Raw genomic sequence first — 23,141 nt, forward strand, 5'->3', positions numbered from 1 at the left:
GACTTGAATTATCTTTTTGACCAGATAGGTCAGTTTTTAGGATACTGGAGACTTGATAGGATTAAGTTCCAGTTTAGTCCACTATCCCTTCCTGTTAGTTTTTTTAGTCCACTATCCCCTCCTGTTATTTTGGTCCACTATCCCTTCCTGTTACAGTTATTTTTAGTCCACTATCCCTTCCTGTTACAGTTATTTTAGTCCACTGTCCCTTCCTGTTACAGTTATTTTTAGGTCCACTATCCCTTCCTGTTACATTTTTAAGTCCATTATCCCTTCCTGTTACAGTTATTTTTAGTCCACTATCCCTTTCTGTTACATTTTTAAGTCCACTATCCCTTCCTGTTACAGTTATTTTTAGTCCACTATCCCTTCCTGTTACAGTTATTTTTAGTCCACTATCCCTTCCTGTTACATTTTTTAGTCCACTATCCCTTCCTGTTACAGTTATTTTTAGTCCACTATCCCTTCCTGTTACAGTTATTTTAGTCCACTTTTCCTCTCCTGTTACATTTTTTAGTCCAATATCCCTTCCTGTTAGTTATTTTCTTCCAGGGTATCAGATTAGTCATTAAAAAGGTTGGATTCTGAAGCAAGTTACCTATTCATGTTTTAAAAAAAATCAAGACACATGGTCTATGGATTGAATAACATAGATGCAAGTTCTACAACAATTATTGATATGCAAGCGTTCCAATGTAGCGCAACCTCTACCCAGAGTTGTCATTCCTTGCTCTAGCATACACCTGTCAACGTCACGGGTTTTGCAAGATTCTTGTAAAATGGCACGTATGCTCAAATAAAGTATGGTTTTGACTTCAGTTACAAAAATATTCGAAAATAAATACTGAGCAGATGTCGAGTCTTTTTGTGATTCAAGAAGCATTGATTTGGGTTGAAACATGGATATTGGGTTGTTCTATTGCACCAGACCTATACATAGGTACATGAAAAATGTATAGTAATGAGGGGGGGGGGGGGGGGCTACAAATAATTGCTTATTCTACATTTTCCTGATATTTTATAAAATAGTTCTTAGTTTTATTAGCCATGAAAAGTGGATTTAAATGTGGAATAAGACGTTGACAGGGGTATATGTGAGTGAAAGGAATGATAACTCTGGGTAGAGATTGAATGTAGTGCAGAGTCATTTTTATTAAATCACAGCCCTTGGGGCAGGGGTGGGTGTTACAATTTTACATGAGAATTAGAAAAGATATGTATAAGAGTATCAGGGGCTCACACATATTTTTAATTTCCAAGTTGTGTGGATTTTAATTTTTTTTTTTTCAAATTTGAATTTGAGCTAAAATTAATGATCATATTGTACATTGATATTGAAGCATCCTTACATTGTGTTGATTTAAGACTGATTATGCAAGGTCAATCGAGATGACTCGAGTAAGTCTTGTGTGAAAGACCAGCAATTAGCTGGAGAGTTCAGTCACTTTCACAAATCAATTTTAATATAATTCACCTCTACACCTGTATGTGGTTGCTGACTATATTTACACACAAGAGTGCAGTTATTAGCTCTTCTGAGCCAAAGGCTCAAAGAGCTAATGCTATGGCCATTTGTGCGGTGTGCGGTGTGCGTAAACTTTTTAGAAAAAGGGCTATAACTCAAGAACCCCTTGGCCAATTTTTTTCAAATTTGTTACAGGGTATCATTGGCCCAAGGGCTTTCATACATACTAAATAGAGGGATGTGACCCTTTAACAAGGGGAGATAATCAGGAAAATACAAAAAAAAAATAGTGGTTGCTAAAAAATCTTCTTCTCAAGAACCACAGGGCAGATTATCACCAAACTTACACATAAGGATGAGGATATGTTGTAGATTAAAAATTGTTCAAGGCATTACCCTGGGGCAAAGGGCGTGGTCTCAAGGTCACTTCAAAGTTGACCTAAATTAAAAAATTTTTTAAATTCCTTAAATCTTTGATATTTTAGTCATTATAAGGACTAGGATCATCAAATTTTGACAGTTGATGCATCTTAGGACCTTGTGTCAAGTTGTCTCAAAAGTAGGTCACGGTGACCTACTTTTTGAATTTTGCAGGTATTTATTTTAAAATTAATTTTGATGCATATCTTGGACACTTTGAAGCCTATGATCATCAAAACTTGTCAGTTGGTGGATCATGGGACCTTGAAATGCGTCAACTGAAAAATAGGTCACCATGACCTACTTTCTGAATTTTATGGCTTATCATTTATAGATATATTTTAAGTTGTTATTTCAAATACCGAGAGGTTTAGAATCATCAAATCTTGTAAGTTGATGCATCTTGAGGCCTTGAAACATATTTATAAAAAAGTAGGTCACAGTGACCTACTTTTTGAATTTTGCAGATATTCAAATTTCACATTTTCAATTTTAGATGCATATTTTGGGCACTGTAAAACCTAGGATCATCAAACTTTGTCAGTTGATGCATCTTGAGTCTTCGGAGTGTATTGACCAAAAAGTAGGTCACTGTGACCTACTTTTGGCATTTGACAGTTATATTTATATATTTCAGTCACTAATTGACCTACAATCATCAAACTTTGACAGTTGATGCATCTTGAGTCAACGGAGTGTATCGACCAAAAAGTAGGTCACCTTGACCTACTTTTGGAATTTGATGGCTATATTTATATATTTCAAATACGATTTGACCTACAGTCATCAAACTTTGTCAGTTGATGGGTCTTGCATGTTCGAAGGGTTTCGACCGAAAAGTAGGTCAACTTGACCTACTTTTGGAATTGGACACCTATATTTATATATTTCAGATACTATTTGACCTACAGTCATCAAACTTTGTCAGTTGATGCATCTTGCATGTTCAAAGGGTGTTGACAAAAAGTAGGTCACCTTGACCTACTTTTGGAATTGGACGGCTATATTTATATAATTCAGATACTATTTGACCTACAGTCATCAAACTTTGTCAGTTGTTGGGTCTTGCATGTTTGAAGGGTGTTGATGAAAAAAATAGGTCACCTTGACCTACTTTTGGAATTTGACGGCTATATTTATATATTTCAGATACTATTTGACCTACAGTCATCAAACTTTGTCAGTTGATGTTTCTTGCATGTTCGGAGTTCGCTGACCAAAAAGTAGGTCACCATGACCTACGACTGGAATTTGACAGCTATATTTCAATATTCAGATACTAATTGGCTTAAAATCATCAAACTTTGTCAGTTGATATTTCTTGTGTTCTCAAAATGTGTAGACCAAAAAGTAGGTCAATTGACCTACTTTTTTTGAATTCTTAGGATTTAACTAAAGATTTAGAATACTAAGAGGCTAAGAATAGAAATGGTGGGGTTGTACAATTTATCAGAAGAGCGATTCTAGGCCCTTGGGCCTCTTGTATGTAAATAATATACCCCTTTGTTCATATTTCACCCAATTAGCAAGCTTTACAAGGATAATCATTAATTTTGGTTGTCGTCCATTAACAATTGAACATTTTTAACTACTATTCCAATTCTTTTCAAATTTGGTATGAAGCATCTTTGGGACAAGGAGGACATAAATTTTATCTCAGGACTCCTGGGACATTAGGGGCAGAGCAAAAATTGACAAATTTTCAAAAATCTTCTCTACAACCGCACGTGTAAGAAAAACTAAATGCATAGTGATGTAGAGCAGGAAGGCCTCTAACAAAATTTGTAAATTTTATGATCACTGGGGTAGGGGTTCTCACCCCAGAGCGAGACCAAACTTGATACAGTGTTTATGTGTAAACATTTAAATAACTTCTATAGTGCTACTGATACTGAATTGAAACTAAATGGATGTTTAGAAAGAGTAGGTAGTCCTTTACCAAAATGGCAAATTTGATATCAGAAGTAGGCCCGGGTTTTGGTATTGGGGTGAAGCCAAAATGGTCAGTTAAATATTAAATGAGTGAACAATAGAAATTTTTATTTTCTTGATAACTACCATTCCATTTCTTTTCAAATTGGTATGAAGCATCTTTTGTAGAAGGGGGATGTAAATTGTTTCAGGACTCTTGAAAAGGAATGCCCTTAGAACTAGTGATACTTTTAACTAGTATTCAGGTGAACTATAAAGCCTGTGGTCCTCTTATCTCAAATTTTCACTTGTCCAAATGAAAATTTTAGTTGTCTACAATTTGTTTACTCCAAGACACTCATCAACCAGTAATCTTAAATTATCCCTCTCTGCTGGGTCAACCAAAGGTCGATCGGTGAATAATGTTGCTTCCGGAATCCAGTTTAGGCAGATAAGGGGCTGATCTAATTTGTCCAAAAATCAACCAATTATCAAAATTTTAAATCTTCTATACAAGCACACGTGCAAGAAAAACTAAACTAGTGATGGAGGGCATTTACCAAAATAATAAATTTCACACAGTGGAGAAGCACATGCTGTTGTATCACTACCATGAGTGTGTTAGCAACTTCAACAAGCATTTATGCTTGCTGTAGATTTCAATTTCTAACACAGGTACTTAATTACATGCTATTTAATAAGCATAATAAATTCTGTCATTCTTAATCTGTAGTAAAATTGTGTTTTATGCATTCTGAAGAATTCCAGCACCATTTTTTTCCGTTCATATTCCAGATATATTGCTGGAGAAACTTTCTGACCCCCAGGGTAGGTGGGACATGGTCTGAACAAAAGTGGGTCACACTGAGTTTAAGAAACAATACATCTAGTTTGTGAAATTGGAATAGAGCGTCATATGCTGTGGGTATTTTTTCAAAGCATAATCCCTGTGAGGAACACCAGGTGGTGTCTAAAAGTTTTTATAATAAAAGTTTAAAAGGCTTTTTGTAATCGATATGCAAACATTGCAAAGTAATGTTGATTTAAATCTGCCCTTGGAGGAGCAGGCGACTTAAATGTGTTGTGACCTACAATGTACATGGTTCTCGTTTATTATGAACATGCACAAGGCACATTATGAACTGCACAGATTAGTTCACAAGGCACATTATGAACTGCACAGATTAGTTCACAAGGCACATTATGAACTGCACAGATTAGTTCACAAGGCACATTATGAACTGCACAGATTAGTTCACAAGGCACATTATGAACTGCACAGATTAGTTCACAAGAAAAAGGGGTGTCATCACATTTGGGGTCTCTTTTTACGAGTGTAACAACAGAAGATGTTCAAATAGTATGCACACTTTATTCATTGCTCTTTGCTGTGAAGAAATAAAGATATAAAAAGGTGAAGATAATAGCTGTACAAAACACAATGATAAGAGATAGCAAAAATCAACATCAAAACAAAAACAAACTTGCTGCAAAGAGATTTTTAAAAAAGGATTCTAAAAACGAAGAAAATAAAAAAAAACTATTGGACGAAATGAAGTGACTAAGTATAACTCTGACTCTTGTTTCGAGTCCATCACAATCTGCTCATTGCCTTTTTGTGTAAACATAAAAATAGGAATTAAGGGACTTCATTCTATTATCACAGAAACAAATAATCTGAAATAGTGTAATAGATTTCAACTCTCAAATCAAGATCAAAATCATATCTTAATTTAAAAAAATCACAACAAATACAAAACAGCTCAATATTTGGTAAAATAGAATTACTAGAGATTTTTTTCCTACGGTTGCCACAGTAACTTGCCGTGCTGGGAACAATCCAAAACATCTAATGTAATATATCTCATTAACTAGACATCTACATGTAACATCAAATAGATAAGTACAACTAGATAGTACATTAGCTCTTTGCACTTTGAACAATGAATTCTAATACACTCCTTGGGGTTTCTGTTCCTAGCTGATACTAAAAGCAGGGATCACGTTCTTTGAAATGTCTCAAACCAAATCACTTGTACATCACTGATTTGCGAAAGTTTTCTATCAATTTAACAAATTTTCAGACCTGATTAATCCACCAAAAAAATCTCGGGCCAGCGCCTCCTCGAAACAGATCCATGCTTTCTCAGCCGTCTGTGCTAAATGGACGGAATCAATAATAAAAACTGCCAATCCAAAAACAAAAATTGGTCATTATATCACAGTATTGTATTAATTATCAATTAACAATGACGAGAGCCTACAAATATAACATAATACTGATAAATATATATATTCCTAAAGACACACAACATAAAAATTAAACTCCTTAACAACAAAATTTCTTTATGTTAAAAACCTTTTCCCATTCCAATTTTCACAATAACACCCAGATGCTATGATTATTAACGTGAATCATCATTACTATTGGTTAAACGTGACACAAAATTAATATAAAACCTAAATATAAATCTATCTATTGATTTGATTTTATGTCAGGCACATGACCGCTGCCATATCTTTCAACAACATGCTGTTAATGCTGGAATGTGTCTTTTTTTCTTCAAATGGAATGAAAGATTCACACAAACTTCTAGTCATCAAATTCCTTTCTTTCCCACATGTAAAATCCATTCTTGCATAGATATTAAGCAAGACGTAGCAAAAATAAATATCTATTTTTCATTTATATAAATGATAACTGATAAAAAGGCAGTTATTTCTGAAGTTTCTTTCGGAGTGATAGCGGACTCATACTACGACGGACGTTAGGAGTGGACGTCAGCCCACCGTATCTTCTGTAATCCCGTCCAGGACTCAATCTTCTGCGGGATGCGGTCGGTGTCGGATAACTGCGTTCGAAGTTCATGGAATCGTCTAGTTTCCTGGTTTCGGTTTCCAGCAGCAGCGGGTCCAAGGACTGGTCGCGAGTGATGTTGCCCAGTGAATTGTCTAGGACTCCACGAATGTCCCGAATTTCATCCCCAGTGCGGGCGCTTCTGGAGATGTACTGCTGCCGTTTTCTCATCTCAGTGGCAAGCTGATCCTTCAATGTGGCAACCTGAAATGATTAATCACAAATGTATTCACAACACAATGACAAAAGTTTCATGCTTTTCTACGTTAGCTATATAATTTAGCGGGCAAGTTTCATACTTTTCTACATCAGCTATGATTTAGCGGGCAAGTTTCATACTTTTCTACATTAGCTATGATTTAGCAGGTAAGTTTAATACTTTTCTACATTAGCTATAATTTAGTGGTTAGGTTCCATACTTTTCTACATTAGCTATATAATTTAGCAGGCAAGTTTCATACTTTTCTACATTAGCTATGATTTAGCGGGTAAGTTTAATACTTTTCTACATTAGCTATAATTTAGTGGTTAGGTTCCATACTTTTCTACATTAGCTATATAATTTAGCAGGCAAGTTTCATACTTTTCTATATTAGCTATGATTTAGCGGGTAAGTTTAATACTTTTCTACATTAGCTATAATTTAGCGGTTAGGTTCCATACTTTTCTACATTAGCTGTAATTTAGCGGGTAAGTTTAATACTTTTCTACATTAGCTATAATTTAGCGGGTAAGTTTCATGCTTTTCTACATTAGCTATAATGTAGCAGGCAAGTTTCATACTTTTCTACATTAGCTATAATTTAGCAGGTAAGTTTCACTCCACTTGCATGCGAGGATATCAGATATTCAGAAAAGTAAACATGCATACTCTCAAGAGTTACAAAAATACATTAATTTTGACTAATAAATTAAATACTTACCGTTTCTTCCAGTCCCTTGACCTTGGCTCGGTGAGCACGCTCACGAGTCTCGAGCATTCTCTCAGCCTGAATCTGAGCTGATCTCAGTCTCTCCGTCTCCATCTCGGTCTCTGCTCTATGTCTGGTGGTCAGATCAATCAACCTGAAAATTGTTCAACCATGAAACGAACTGATCTATTACTTAATTAAATGGACTGTTCCAATCGTCAAATAATCTAAAGGACTGTACTAATAGTTAAACCATCACAAATATAGTTAAAATTAAAAGTCACTACATGAACTGGTTGTAGCATTTACTGAGATGAATATGACTGTCTTGTAACAAAGCTGAATATTCTAATGTACCTAATTTTATTCACATCATACAATATATGCTAGTAATTTCCTTGAATATGAATATTTTCCAAAAAAAAGTTTCAAAATCTGTAATGTGAAAATTAATCCACGATTAATTGTTTAAAGGTTAATTAAATTTGAACGAGAAGTAAATCAGAAAACATCAACAAATAATACAAATTCAAGAAAATAAACAAATTCAACAAGAATTGTGTCCACAGGATGCAGTGCACCTCCAGGGGTAAACTAGAATAAACGGGTTCTAGATGTCTTACTAGTGTTCTAGAATAAACTGTATAACAGGAACACGCCCCTCCCCCATGTTATTTTCACCCTCATACATTGAAAAATGATTAATACTGTTTCTCCAAAAACATTTACTAATGAATAAAATTTAGATTTTTCAATATGAATTCACTCATGGATGAGTGCAAGTTGAGTAAAATAAAATTTGGGCGAAATTTTCCGGGTATACAGTAAGCCTAATGTATAATGTCAAGGTCATCAAACTTGCAACATCTCTCATCAACATGCCAATATAGAATATATGAAAGATACTGCCCTGACATGTCAATGATGGGTCATAAAAATATCTCTGCATGCATTCAGTCATAAAACAAAAGTCAAAACACACTGTAGACATACTTAACTACATCCCTGACACCCCATTGACAGCGTGAGGAGGACATGGGGGCTTTCACTCTAGATGTATTGTGTCTTGAAAATAATTTAACAAGTATACACTCTCTCCCAGAGGAACCAAATAAGAGCCTAGTTCTGCTAACCCCCCCCCCCCCCTCCCATTTGCACAAATTTTAAAACCACTTCTCTATACTTAAGCAACCCGCTTCAAAGCTCCTTTGATTAATCTCAGCAAAATTTATGCTCAGACAGAAAGGTTTCCCTGGCATTTGTCCAACACTCTGACAATGGTTCCCCCAAATATCGTTTTTGAAAGTTCTGTTCAAACTAAATAAAAGAATATTGTGAAAACTTGGCTGAGTGTTTAATAAAGCAGGTTCAGGATTTCTGCGACATTCTGCATTCCTAGATGTGAACACTATACAACATCTTATACCCACACCTCCAGATATGTTCTGTCTGCATTGTACTGAGGCTGAGGAAATAACATTAACGACTGAGTTGTACTGAGGCTAAAGAAATAACATTAACGACTGAGTTGTACTGAGGCTAAAGAAATAACATTAACGACTGAGTTGTACTGAGGCTATGGAAATAACATTAATGACTAAGTTGTACTGAGGCTAAGGAAATAACATTAACGACTGAGTTGTACTGAGCCTATGGAAATAAACATTAATGACTGATTTGTACTGAGCCTATGGAAATAACATTAACAACTGACTATTTTGCGTGTGTGTGTGTGTGTGTGTGTGGGGGGGGGGGGGGGGGGGGGGGGGGTTGTTACCATATATAGAAACTGCTTCATGTGCAAAATCTAGTAAAGAATTTTGCATTTCATTTTTATTTTGGTTCAGTATTGAAATTACTGGGTGTGAATGAATGATGTTCTGTAACTCCCTCAAAAGTATCAATATCATATGCTGTGTGTAGCTATTACATAGATTTTGCCTATCCCTGGGCATTATAACTATGTGCTGTGTGTAGCTATTACACAGATTTTGCCTATCCCTGGGCATTATAACTACATATATGTGCTGTGTGTAGCTATTACACAGATTTTGCCTATCCCTGGGCATTATAACTATGTGCTGTGTGTAGCTATTACACAGATTTTGCCTATCCCTGGGCATTATAACTATGTGCTGTGTGCTATTACACAGATTTTGCCTATCCCTGGGCATTATAACTATGTGCTGTGTGCTATTACACAGATTTTGCCTATCCCTGGGCATTATAACTGTATGTGCTGTGTGCTATTACACAGATTTTTCCTATCCCTGGGCATTATAACTATGTGCTACGTGTGTTACATTATTACACCTATTTTTCCCTATGTGTTTTATATTACAATCCTGTGCTATGTGTTATATCCCTATCTCTGGACATTACAATCCTGTGCTATGTGTTATATCCCTATCTCTGGACATTACAATCCTGTGCTATGTGTTATATCCCTATCTCTGGACATTACAATCCTGTGCTGTGTGTTATATCCCTATCTCTGGACATTACAATCCTGTGCTGTGTGTTTACATTATGGTACTGATTTCACCTACCTCTGGGCGTGTTGCTGCTCTGCTTCAGCCAGCTGAGCTTGCAGTTGTTGGACCTGTTTCTGAAGGTCAGTGTTGTCGTCCTCCAGACGGTTCAGCGTGCGGTCCAGGTTTCCTTTCTCCACAACGGACTTGCTGGCCATCTCCTCAGTTCGCAGTTTTTCTCTCTCAACCTAAACCAAGAAGTTTTTATATGACTGGATAATCTACTGCAACTTAATTGGCAGTAACCATAGAAATTCATTTAGATAATGCCTATAATTGCAAGTAAACAGTCCAACTACTTTGTTTATATATTTGAATTGAATATCAATCTCACATGCTGAAATGAAATTTTTATGGATGTTTTTTTATTATTGTAAATTACATCTTGGAATAAATTCCAACTGCTTGAAAATTTGAAAAATCACATCTGATAATAGTTATTCATTATATGAATTTAGTCAGAATATTAAATATTTTCTATTATACATCAGACCATGAGTTATTTTCATAAAATTTGCAATAACAGCTTGTTTGTTGAATTATATTAGGTACTGAGATTTTCATGTTACTACCTTATCCAATGTCTTTTTCAGTGCAGATTTGTCTTTCTCAAGTCTTGCTGATGAACGCTCCATCTCGGATTTCTCAGTCTCGAGATTGGACATCAGTCTGGAGAGTTCCTGGACTCGTTCATGCAGAAGCTGTTTCTCGTTGCTGATTTTCTGAATGTTCTGGTTTAAGTCTTGTTCCCTTTCTTGTCTCTGTACCAACAACTGGAAATATATCAAGTCATTTTAAATCACAATACCAATCAACTTCAACGTTGTTAGACTTTCACAGGATTAACACCATAGATTTATAAAGAGAAAACATTCAGGAGACACTGAGCAACTGAGATTGGACTAATAATCCTAGGCAACATGGAAATAGTGCAAGGAGTAGATTTTCATGACTTTAGAATCTTGGGAAATTATGAATTTTTTTTACTGGATTAGCAGATAAAACTGGAACGGCTACTACACTGCCTTCAGCTACATGTATAAAATTTTCAAACAGTTTAGATAAATCTAAAGTCCACTGACTGTGTGTGACTGGCGGAGTTGTCCCTCCAGTTCCGCTCGGCGAACATCACTGTCTGCCACCTCATTCTGTAGTCCCTGGACACGCTCCAGTAAACCATGGTTCTGTTTCTTAGCTTCATTCAAAGCTTGTCTACAATCCATAAAATCAGGGTTACAAAAATGTTTCTTGGTCAGTTCGACACAAAATGCTATAATAAAAACTTTTTAAAATAATGCTTTAATATTTAGAAATCGTTATCTAAAACTATGAGATGATTCGCCATCAAAATGGCTTATTAGTTATCTTATATACTCAGCTAATATTTTTCATTACTACTTACAAGAACCATTTTTACATACAACTGATTGATACTGGTATCTCGTTTGGAGACACAGACACCCAGACAGATTCTGTACCTGGTGGAATCAAGCCTCTCCTGCAGGACTCGTCGGTCATGCTCGCTGCTGGAGAGCCCCTTCTGGAGCTGACTGATTCGCTCCTGGAGCTCGTTGATGACAGCCTGGTTGTCAGACAGGGTCAAGTTCAGAGACTGGACACGATCTTTCTGGTTGGATTCCTCCTCCTCTGTCTTATGGAGACTGGAGGTCAGTCGGTCAATGGTCAGTTCTAAGGACTGGGACTTAGACTCGAGGTTCTGGACTTGTTTGTTCAGACTCTCGATGCGATCCTGCAGCACCTTAAGTGTGATAAAAAATCCTAGTAAGTATCTCTTCTGAACAAATAAGTATCTCATTTTGAACAAATAAGTACTAGTATCTTCAGAAAGTAGTAATTTCCTTGCATTAGTATGACTTTCATCTTACATATCTTAAAATAAATCAAATATAATACAGTGAGATAGACTTCAAAATACATGCATCATTCCTCCACATGTATATCAAAGTTTCTATGGTACAACACAAGGTTTAACAAATAAATAATAATAGCGAGCAAGAACTCTAAAATACTTTTCACCATCCTTGTTTCATTATGTTTCCCGTGTCACAACACAAACACACATGTTAAACAAATAAGATGTATCATAGCAGGCTAGAATTCCAAATGCATGAACATTTGTAGCATTTTTGTTTTTTATCATTTTCCCATCTGATTGTTCAAGCTGAACATAAATTTCTCTTCGTCCATCACATTGAAAAACCTTCAAAATTTGACCTTGAAATGTCTCATCTCCACACTGCTGGTGTTGTTTTCTGAATCATCTTCAACAAAGACCATCCTGAACCTGTCCTTTTCTAAATGCCTAAGCACGATATCAGGCACCTGTGTCTTAGACAAGTCATTCTGACACTGTAAAATCTCCTTATCCTCACTTTCGTAGGAGCTACCACTTCCTATAAACTGTTCAAACCTTATGTTTGCCTTTCTCACTCTTTTTCCAGTTGGAGGTTTTTCAGATGTATACATTGTTTTAAAGAATCAGTTCAAACTACAAAAGCACCATTCCAGAAATCAAGGAGCACCAAACAGATAAACAAGCAGAATGCACTCCACACAGGCCTGGGCTTCAATAATATATGTCCCTCTATCTAAGAAGTGCTACTTTTCCCCTTGTCTCATTCATTATTCACTAGAACTACATAAAAGAGCATTCCAATAAAGAGAAATCAGGCACAAGAAAAGTCAGAGTGTTTGGGGAACAGATGGACACAAAGTCATGACAAGAATGATGAAGGGGTCCATGAACATATACCGCATGAGTAGAATTTTTAGCGAAGATTTAATTTTGGCATTATTAGTTAGAGTGATGAGATCAATAAAATTGAATATAGCTAATATTTATTCCATATCGATTTAATTTTGGCATTATTATCGAGAGTGATGAGATCGCTAAAATTGAATATCTCCAACATTTATTCCATATCGGAGGTAATAGCTATCTTTTTTGGAATTATAAAGTCACAAAAATTAGCTCTCAATAAAAATATATATATATATCCATGATTTATGGACAAATCACTCAATTTGTGTCTCGTTAAAAATTCCATTTATACGGTATATGGTGAAGCATACTAACAATATTCTCTTATTGAGATGAAATATCTTAATGAGTGAATATCATTAGTACAGATCACCTAATATGTATTTCTTCATGGACCTCATATTATCTCTGCAAATTACTACGTAACACATTCACCCCCTTTAACGTTTTGAGACCAACACCTAAAACAGTTTTCATTACTGTTTGAAAGTACCGGTATACTGTTGAACGTATCAAAGACATAAAATTATGATGTCATGGGGAATGCCTGTAATAGGTGTCATGCATATTCATCCTCTTTAATTATGATGTCATGGGGAAGGCCTGTAATAGGTGTCATGCATATTCATCCTCTTTAATTATGATGTCATGGGGAAGGCCTGTAATAGATGTCATGCATATACATCCTCTTTAATTATGATGTCATGGGGAAGGCCTGTAATAGGTGTCATGCATATTCATCCTCTTTAATTATGATGTCATGGGGAAGGCCTGTAATAGGTGTCATGCATATTCATCCTCTTTAATTATGATGTCATGGGGAAGGCCTGTAACAGGTGCCATGCATATTCATCCTCTTTCAATGGACATGGAAGTGGAGACTACCTTCAATCATCACACAGAATTTGGATCCACCTCTTACCTGGTTTTCAGTTTCCTTGTCATTCATCACCAGTTTGAACCTCTGAAGGTCACCCTCCAGGGATCGTCTCCCAAGCTCTAACTTGGTACAGCGGTTTTCAGCATCATCTAGGGTCAGTCTAAGAGCCTTTTTGTCCTCCTCCAAGCGAGCCTCATTAGCCCTCAACTTGGCAATCTTCTCCTGTTAATATCACAAGTATTCATACAGATTAAAAATGTTCAAAGACAAATAAAAAACTTATAATAAATGAATTATTGTCACATCCAATTCAATTTGAATTGAAGGCTTTTATTGAAGAAAACGCACAGCTCAGCTTTGTGTTGCATGTATCTCACACTAATATTTTGGTTTGCCTTTATCATGTTTATTATTCCATTGCTATAATGTTGACAAGCATATTGTGCAAATCATTGCTCTAAAAAATAGATAACTTAAGAAGTGTTGATAATTGTTTATTCTGTCAAGTCCCCCCCCCCCTCCCTAATTGACATATAGTATTGATTCATAAGAGTATTTAAAGATAATAATGAAAAGCTAAAGCATACACATGGGAAACAATGACTATGTATAATTAATGACTGCAGTGTAAATTACATCAATGCTACAATTTTTTTCTTGCTAACAATCTCTGTGATCATTCACAAGAATGCGTAGGTTATCAGTTTTCCAATATCACTAGCACAATAGCATTGATGTGAAAATTCTGTTACATGACAAAAAATTATGGCAGCTGCGATTTTTAAGTCAAAGTTCATAAAGAATGCAGAGTTAATTACTTCAGGTCTAATAAACAACATAATATCATTTTAAATGGGGAGTACATAAATGTTATAAGAAAAATTTATTATTTTTAAAAGATGTATTGGTTTAGACTTTGTAATTCCCTGGAACTGATCAATATATTTTAAAATGTTTCATGTAACATTTTAAACAAAGCAGTAATTTTGAATGGTGCCGTGTCAGTAAAACCTATCCTAAATGTAGAGGATAGAGCAGCATTACATTGTTGTGATTTGTATGTTGTTGAGATGTTGGCTGTGTTGTGATTGGCTGAGATGTTGTGTTTGGTTGATGTCACTGTAATGTTTGCAATATGATTTCTTTGATATGTTATGTATGTGATTTCGTTGATATTATTGAAATGTTCGCTATGTGATTTGATGTCATTGACATGTGGGTTGTGATTGGACATCATGGAGATTTAGGTTGTGATTGGATGTCATTAAGTTGTATGCTGTGATTGGATGTTATATTGAGATGTTAGCAGTTGCTGACCTCCTGCTGCCTCTTTTCGGTGTCAGCAGCAGCCAGACTCCTCTCCAAACTGTTGATCTTGTCAGCCATGACTTTACGCTCTCGTTCATTTCTGCGGATTGTTTCCTCCTGCAGCATGAGTGCAGTCTGAGCGCTGGCCAAGCGACTGTCAATTCCTCTCTTGTCTGTTAATGAGAAACCAAACATGTATTTATGACATGTTAGAGACTTTGTATGACACATTTCATATGTCTGTATATCAACCATATTCACTGTGTAATTGCTGAGTGTTTTATTCATTCATCAACAGACCTTTATGGTCAGAAATGCCCAGATTTTAAAGATTTTCTGATTCTATTTCATGAACCAGTACATAATAAAGTGCAAAATGTTGATAAGATAATCTGTCCATTTTAACAAATTAGCTATCTTGAATAAATAAACTCGTGAGAATTGTTATGGACCTCTTATCTTAGTTTGTGGACAAAGTCTATTTAAAGTCATCTTAAAACAAAGATGGTTGGTACCTGGTGTGGCAGCTTATTGAATTTCACCCCCTAGAGCCCTTGTATTGACCCAATAGTCGTGTCTATAACGATACATATTAGCTACAAGTCTGATTCTTGACATGAAATGCAAATTCAGAGATTACAATCTCCTGAACTTGTATCATTGACAGGCAACATTCGATTGTCACTCGGGGCTTTAAACCAAATTCATCTTATATTGATTGTCTATGGGAATTTTACAAATCATTTTTAAAACTACTGGGTCTTTAAATGGATTAAAACAAGATTGCAACAAAGCTTTACGACTGTGAAAACAAAATTAGAATTGTGAGGACTGTTTTAATTATGGTGTTGTTGTGTGAAAATTGATTTAGGCTCATGCCAAAAAAGAAACTACAATTCCTATTAAAATTACTTAATATCTGGCAGAGTGTTGCATTAGCCCATTCAGCAATATTTCAATACACAATCATTCAATGTTTCCACAGAAAGGGGATTACCAAGCTTGCCATTTTCTACTTGAATACACTAAGTTATTTCCGTGACCTCTTAATCTCTTTATATTATTACAATGCATTTATCTTTCATATTTAATTCTACAATTTGCAAATTTTTGCCAAGTCTGTATAATAATTAAAAATTCTTAAACACGTATATGATCTAGCATGAGAAAGACCTACTACCAGCTGATAGATATCATGTATATTATCAATTTTATTTGTACATTCTGCCTGCCAAAACAAATACAGTTTGGCAGATAAGCCTTGAGCTACATACCGAAAATGTCGTAATATTGCACAGACGGAAGAGGTTTGCTGAGTGGCACTTTTGCTGGGACATTTTCGAACTTCTCCGGAGGAATATAGTTCATCATATAAACTCTGTATGCCATGATAAAGGCAAGAATATGCTGCCAGTCACAAAAATATCACAAAAATCCCTGAGTCAAATTTTCATTTCTTCCTACATTCTTTTTCCTTAACTTTCACAAGATAAATCTGCATGAAAACACTTCATTTTCTTAATCCTCCCCCAAAAGGGCGGATGTCCTTTATCGTTCATCCATCTATGCAGCCAAAAACCAAAACTGCAATTTCCCTTTAAACTTTTACGGTCTTTAGACAGAGAAAATAAGTATTATTGATTTTCAGATCATATTGCATGCTCCAACATGCCTAGGCTGGGCAGATATAGAGCGGGAAGTTTCTTTACCTACTAATATACATGTAATGCATCGTGTCAATAGTTTATCACGGGATCAACACCATACAATGAAATCTATTCACCTCTCACAATGGGCAATATAATAAACGACAAATTGGACATGTATATACAGTGTCTGGTTTTACTAACGCTACCCCTGCCTGATCAAATAACACAGGAATACTCATTTTGTTAAAGTTTTTGAAAACAATTTGCTGAGTTAACATTTCAATGCCTTGTATTTTAGCAATGGGTATACAATTTCAAAAATTACATCATGGAGCAAATTTTAACGATAAATGATTTATTCAGAACTCTGTCATGCTGATATAAGTAAATTACTCAAATATACCAAATGATCATATTTCATTTCTTCTTATCAAATTATCAAACTATAGGTCTCAAATTGAATATTAAGGAAATTAAATGCAAAAAAAAGAAAAAGAAAAGAAAATCAAACTGAACATTTGATAGAAACATTGACACATCAGAGTTACAAAAAGGACTGTAGAGAAAATGTTCCTGATAAGTTAAATTTACCTGTCTATAAATACTTACACTCAAATATACCAAATGATCATATTTCATTTCTTCTTTATCAAATTATCAAACTATAAGTCTCAAATTGAATATTAAGGAATTAAATGCAAAAAAAAAAAAAAAAAAGAAAAAAAAAAAAAAATCAAACTGAACATTTGATAGAAACTTTGACACATCAGAGTTACAAAAAGGACTGTAGAGAAAATGTTCCTGATAAGTTAAATTTACCTGTCTATAAATACTTATGTGCTGGACAAACCCTAATTAATGTTTTTTATAAGCTTTAGAATGTCTATGAATATTCATGGCTAACAGATTCTTTACAAGTGACCCTGCTTAATCCATGATTAACATACTCAAAATGGAAATCTAATGTAAAATCAGATAATGGCAATCTCTTATTGCTGTTCCCGGTGAACCCTGCACAATCAGTGTAGTTTTAACTCGTAATAAAACCCAGAATTATCACGGAAATGAAAACCTACAAGTACTAGGGATCACTTTTACCGTGATTCAATCGACACCAGAATGATATACAATCCCGTGGATTCAATTTTATCTGACGAAATCAATTCCTTTGTCTGCAGGTGACTTTTGATGATTGTTGAACACCATAAACAATCAATCAGTGATCTCTAACGAGTTCGATCAAGAGCTGACCAAACATGTTAATGCCTCCAGGAGCAATCTAACAGTGTTTTTACCAACCCTTCTAGAATCAAATTACTCACTGAGCACAATGCATAAATTGTGTCAACTTTATACAGGTACTTATTGAAAATAATAAAATATGTAAATTGTAAATCATTTTTCTAACTGGAATATTGACTATGCAGTTTACCACAAACTAATTACAATTTCACAGCTTAGCACTTTAACCCACTGGTCCTGTAACAGATCTGTCTGTGCTTCTGGTGACTCAAGATAAAATGGAAAGCACTTAATATCGAACTTCTACCATTAAAAGATATTAAAATGCGAATTTTGATAATTGATTTTGATTTATTCAGAATATTCAGAAATATTAGGCAGTATTCAATCATAGTCATAATCAGAGGAATCATCCTCAATTACTTTCTTTAAATTTTCTAACACCAGCCTCTTCCTCTAAAACATCATCAGGTACAAGATGGGCATCTTGGGATGAAGGCCTCCTATCTCAATTTTCTGAAGTCATTTCTATTTGCCAAATATTAATTCTAAATTTCATTTTTTTTCACACCTGGTCCATTATGGGTGAAGATTTTTTTTTCATAAACCAAACATGAATTTTTTTACCAGCACAACAGACAGAGTATGTTTTAAATTTAACGACCCTTCCAATTATTGGTCCATCTCAGGCCAGTGAACAAGAATTAAGGTCAAACACTGACCACAAACATCAATAACACAATGACTGTTACATACTGTAGAATTTGTTATATCACATAAGGTGTCTGAAACAATATCTAACTAGAAGACAAATGTGCATTAATTACATTTACATGTATTAACTAGTGTACACCCATTACCTGCTGCATGCAATTTATCACATACCTAACCCTGCAAAGTCATCAATGTTTTCCGATTCCAGGACGATACACGACTGTACATACTACTGTGAAGTCATTAGTTTTGAGTGGGAAGTTTTTTTTTACCTACTAATATACATGTAATGCATGTTTCTAACTTTCAAGGCCTCCAAAAACTAGAGAGTGTAAACTACAACAAATTTTAACTCCTAGCTCCAGCATAATGCATTACGATACATCTAGTATTTCCTATGTATCATTCTATCTTATGCACATACTGTTCCCCTGAAATTGTGCACTTTGAGTTATGAAATTCAATGTAATTTTTTATCCCCACATAGCATTGAAATTTTGCTGCATTCTAAAATGAAGTAGATATCAAATATAAATCTATACAATTCATATTACATAAAGTAAGTTAATGCTACATCGTACTTTGAAAACATAAATCCCCAAAAGAAATTCTTTGCTTTAAAACACAGGAGTGATAATCTGATCCCATGAAAATAATTCATTTTTGGGGAAATGTACAAAATGCACTTTGAAATTAAATCTACTGCATTCACAAACTGAATACTGTATGAATTACTGTAAACCGACTTTTATTCGCGACGACTTTATTTCGCGATTTACTCGTGATGAACTGGTTTGCAGTGACTAATTTTTGCGACCAAGATAATCTTAAACATCCAAGAAACAATAAAGGTCTGCTTTGCAGCGAGAAATTTTCATGATGAAGTGGTTCTTGCAAACCTAGCGAAAATTTCTCGCTCGCGAATAAATGTTGGTTTACAGTATTGAACAAGTGGCGGTTAGACGGGTTCGACCACCTGACCTCCACAAACACATATTGACAAGAGTTGTGTCCCCTACCTTCCTCCACGTCTCCCAGGGATTTTTGCAGAATCTGATGTCTCCTCTCAGTCCTGTCCTTCTCCTCTTCTAATTCTTTCAGTTGGATGGCCATACTGCGGACATTGGCAAGGGCATCATCCTAAACCAGAAACCAATATTAGCATAATAGTTGGGTATCTTGTGTATGAAAGACTGCATGTTCATTTTTCAAGATGAAGTAGAATGCTGGACAGGTAAAATTCCCAGCCTTTGAAATCTTTTACTTACCCTCTCTCTCTCTGCTCCGGCAAGCTGTTGTACGAAATCTCTGAGAGCCATTCTGACTGCCTCAGGGTCTACATCCAGGGCATTAACTTCTCCGACCCTCTCAAACCTGACTGGGGACACACCACGAGAAGAAGTACGCACGGGGCTGCCAGATCTTTCAGGAGAACCAGTCCTGGGGATGGGGCTACCGCGGCCCTCAGTAGTGGTGGCATAGGTGTTTTCAAATCCTACAATAGAAATCAATTAAATAATGTTTAAATAAAAATCTTCAAAAACACTAGTAATGCACTTATTTCTGACAATGATGATCTGCAAGTTTTATGAAAGGTATCAGAAATTGTTCCCATTAAACCTGTACTGCAAGAGTAAGAAGACTAATATAATACCTTTAGATGGGGAGTTGGGTCTGGATCTTCTTGGGCTATGACTGCGGGACCTGACTGGACTTCTGGCCCTGGGCATTTCTTGTCTGAATCCAATGGTTCTCTTTAGACTGGATACAATGCTGCTAAGTTTAAACTCAACATCCTGTTTAGCACCCTCTATTCTAGCCAACTGAGCCTCAAGGGCATTAACTCTTCCCTCTGACCCACTGAGCCTAAGTTTAAGTTCAGCAGCCTCAGCATTGGTGTTCTCAAGATTGATTTCCAAGTTACGACGCTGATCTTCTAATTTTCTCTCACAACGGCGGCTGTCCTCCAGTGCCATTTGGTAGTCCTTCTCCTTCAATCTGGATTCATCGATCAGCTCACCCATCTTACGCTGAAGGTTGGCAAGTTCCTTTCGTACAGCTTCACGACTAGCTTCAGTCTCTACAACCTATTCAATTCAATTGAAATCTAATAAGATGTGGTAACCTTCAAAATCATATGTATAACATACTGTGTAATCATTCATTTTCTTGGGGTGAAATTTTTGTGGTTTGAGAAAAAATTATTTGTCCTTGAAGTCTTGATGTTGTGGTTTGAAGCTAAATTTCTCCTTTCACAGAAAATTTGAATACATGTAGATAGAAATATTCCTACCACATACATCAACAAAAATTAAACCCCCATGAAAATTTGTGATTTCATAGTAATTGTAGAATTTTATCAAAATGAGAGATTAAACATGATGAAATGTCATGAACAATGAACGTAACAGAAAATAAAAACTTGTGGAAAACGGTAATTAAATAATTCATCTGAAACAGAACGGAAAGAGAAAATATCATTGACAATTTCTTTTACCTGATGCTTAACCTAACAAAGAAAAACAGTATTTGGCATAAGTATACACATGATTTCTAAAAGTGTGAGTTGATCATTGCAGATCACATCTGACATTTCTTTTCAGTGATTTTAAGATGAATAAAATCTCACCTTCTGTTTCAGATCAAAAGCATGTCTTCTGCCTTCCTCCTCCTTCTCTTCATCCCGACTAACTCGTGCCTGTAGATCCACCACCTCTTTACCAAGCTTGGATCTTTCACTGTCCAGCATCTTGACCTGGCGTCTGAGATCCTGCAGTTCACGTCTGGCTTCCAGACGAGCTTTCTCCACCTCACGTAGACTAGCTCTCAAGTCAGCAGCCTCCTTCTGAACATTTGCCTTCTGCTCCTCCAAGACTGTATTGAAAAATCAAAAACAACATATAACAAGTTCTCCACAAAAATATTCTCTCTTTTATATTATATAACAGCTGTGAATTCAATGGTTCCTGTGACAGTGAAATGTCATACTTACTGCTACATTTCTGTCTGTGGTCACACAGGTCCCTGCTTAGCTCTGTCTTTTCCACTTCATTCTTTTTTACGGTACCCCTCAGGTCCTCATTTGTCTTGGAGAACAGTTCCTTTTCTCTGACTTCATCATTTAGGTTTCTCTTCAGTTCAATCATGTCCTTCCTCATCAGCTCCATCACCTCCTCACCTATTCAACAAACACATATAATAATGAAAACAGACAAAAACATAAAAAAGAAGAAACTGTACTCAATTTTAAGATAATGCAGCCTGCTTTTCTATATTTCCCAAACCGTTAACCAGATATGTTGAACATTAAAACAAGATACAGTTAAACTTCAGTATCCCAAACACTGATATCTCGAATACCATGGATATGTCGAAGTGATTGGGAAGTCCCAACCACTTATTTGTTTAGTATTTTACCCTCAATATCTTGAATCCTCGGATATCTTCAAGTTTTTTCTCAGTCGCATCGAGATTGAGATAACAAGGTTTGACTGTAATTTGAAACTTCTTGAGAAACAAACTTAAGTACTGACCTTCCCTGACTTTCCTGTTGGAGTCAATCAGATCTCGGCGGACATTATCTCGAGCCTCCTCCACAAGTTTCAGCTGAGTCTTGAGATCAGCAACCTCTCTCAGAGCGGACTCTCTCTGTCTTTCTAGCTCTCTAATCTGATTGGTCAGATCCTTCATCTCCTTCTCATGGTTCATACTGAGATATTCAAAATGAAATAACATGTTGATTTGATCTATAGCATAGCAAGATCAAGAGCAATTATTGTAAACACTAAATATAACATTAAAGAATTCATTCCATTGCTTATCCATTTTGTAATAAACATACGATTTCATTACAACCGACTACAAAATTGAAACAAAATTCAACCCAGCCTACCATGTGTCCTCAAACTGTCCTCTCAAATTTCTGAGTTCCTGATTGAGTCCATTCATGTTGTTCTTGTCCTGTTCCTGTCGAGCTTGGTACTCGCGTCTCAGACGCTCATACTCAACATTCAAATTAGCCAGTTCCATGGTCAGATTGTTGTTCTTTTCAGCCAGAGTGCTCTTCTCTTGTTCCAGGAGAGACATGGTCTGTAAACGAAAGAGAAATGAACCTGTTGAGACTCATTTCAGCAGTGTTGTAACAACAAAAGCAAACTGAAAGTAAAAGTGTTACTAATAGAATTAAAGCATGCTATGTCACATTTATAATTTTATAACTGCAATATAACACTCATAATATCGAACAGTTATCCTCTTGAAGTATAGTTTACACTCGACTTTATGTAAACAAAACTGATACATAGTATATCACTGCTGCAAGGTTAAGCAAATATGTTTTAGACAGTTTTCTGATTATCTATCATACAGACCTAAATCTTGGATAAATCTTTCTAAATTATTGCATGGATCTCACTTATCAAAAACCTTTTTCCTTCAATCATGGATGTGAATTCATCCAAGTTAATGGGAT

The 23,141-nt window shown here is 35.6% G+C and overlaps 1 protein-coding gene across 12 annotated transcripts in view; it reads right to left on the reverse strand.

Annotated features, from left to right (window-relative positions):
* Positions 1-5,152: 5,152 nt before the first annotated feature.
* Positions 5,153-23,141, reverse strand: part of LOC125646072 (rootletin-like) — a 63,036-nt gene continuing 45,047 nt past the window's right edge. For all 12 annotated transcript variants that reach the window (XM_048872237.2, XM_048872229.2, XM_048872220.2 and 9 more), the window contains 15 exons: positions 22,563-22,759; positions 22,204-22,379; positions 21,663-21,848; positions 21,300-21,544; positions 20,325-20,757; positions 19,939-20,165; positions 19,690-19,810; positions 15,075-15,238; positions 13,800-13,979; positions 11,574-11,854; positions 11,178-11,307; positions 10,668-10,868; positions 10,114-10,283; positions 7,577-7,718; positions 5,153-6,857 (listed from right to left, as the gene is read on the reverse strand). In XM_048872237.2, the coding sequence (XP_048728194.2) occupies positions 6,513-6,857; positions 7,577-7,718; positions 10,114-10,283; positions 10,668-10,868; positions 11,178-11,307; positions 11,574-11,854; positions 13,800-13,979; positions 15,075-15,238; positions 19,690-19,810; positions 19,939-20,165; positions 20,325-20,757; positions 21,300-21,544; positions 21,663-21,848; positions 22,204-22,379; positions 22,563-22,759 (3,198 nt within the window). In that variant the 3' untranslated portion in view covers positions 5,153-6,512. The remainder of the gene's footprint in view (positions 6,858-7,576; positions 7,719-10,113; positions 10,284-10,667; positions 10,869-11,177; positions 11,308-11,573; positions 11,855-13,799; positions 13,980-15,074; positions 15,239-19,689; positions 19,811-19,938; positions 20,166-20,324; positions 20,758-21,299; positions 21,545-21,662; positions 21,849-22,203; positions 22,380-22,562; positions 22,760-23,141) is intronic.

This window comes from Ostrea edulis, chromosome 1, assembly GCF_947568905.1.
Source record: "Ostrea edulis chromosome 1, xbOstEdul1.1, whole genome shotgun sequence".
In the NCBI taxonomy this organism is placed as follows: Eukaryota; Metazoa; Mollusca; class Bivalvia; order Ostreida; family Ostreidae; genus Ostrea; species Ostrea edulis.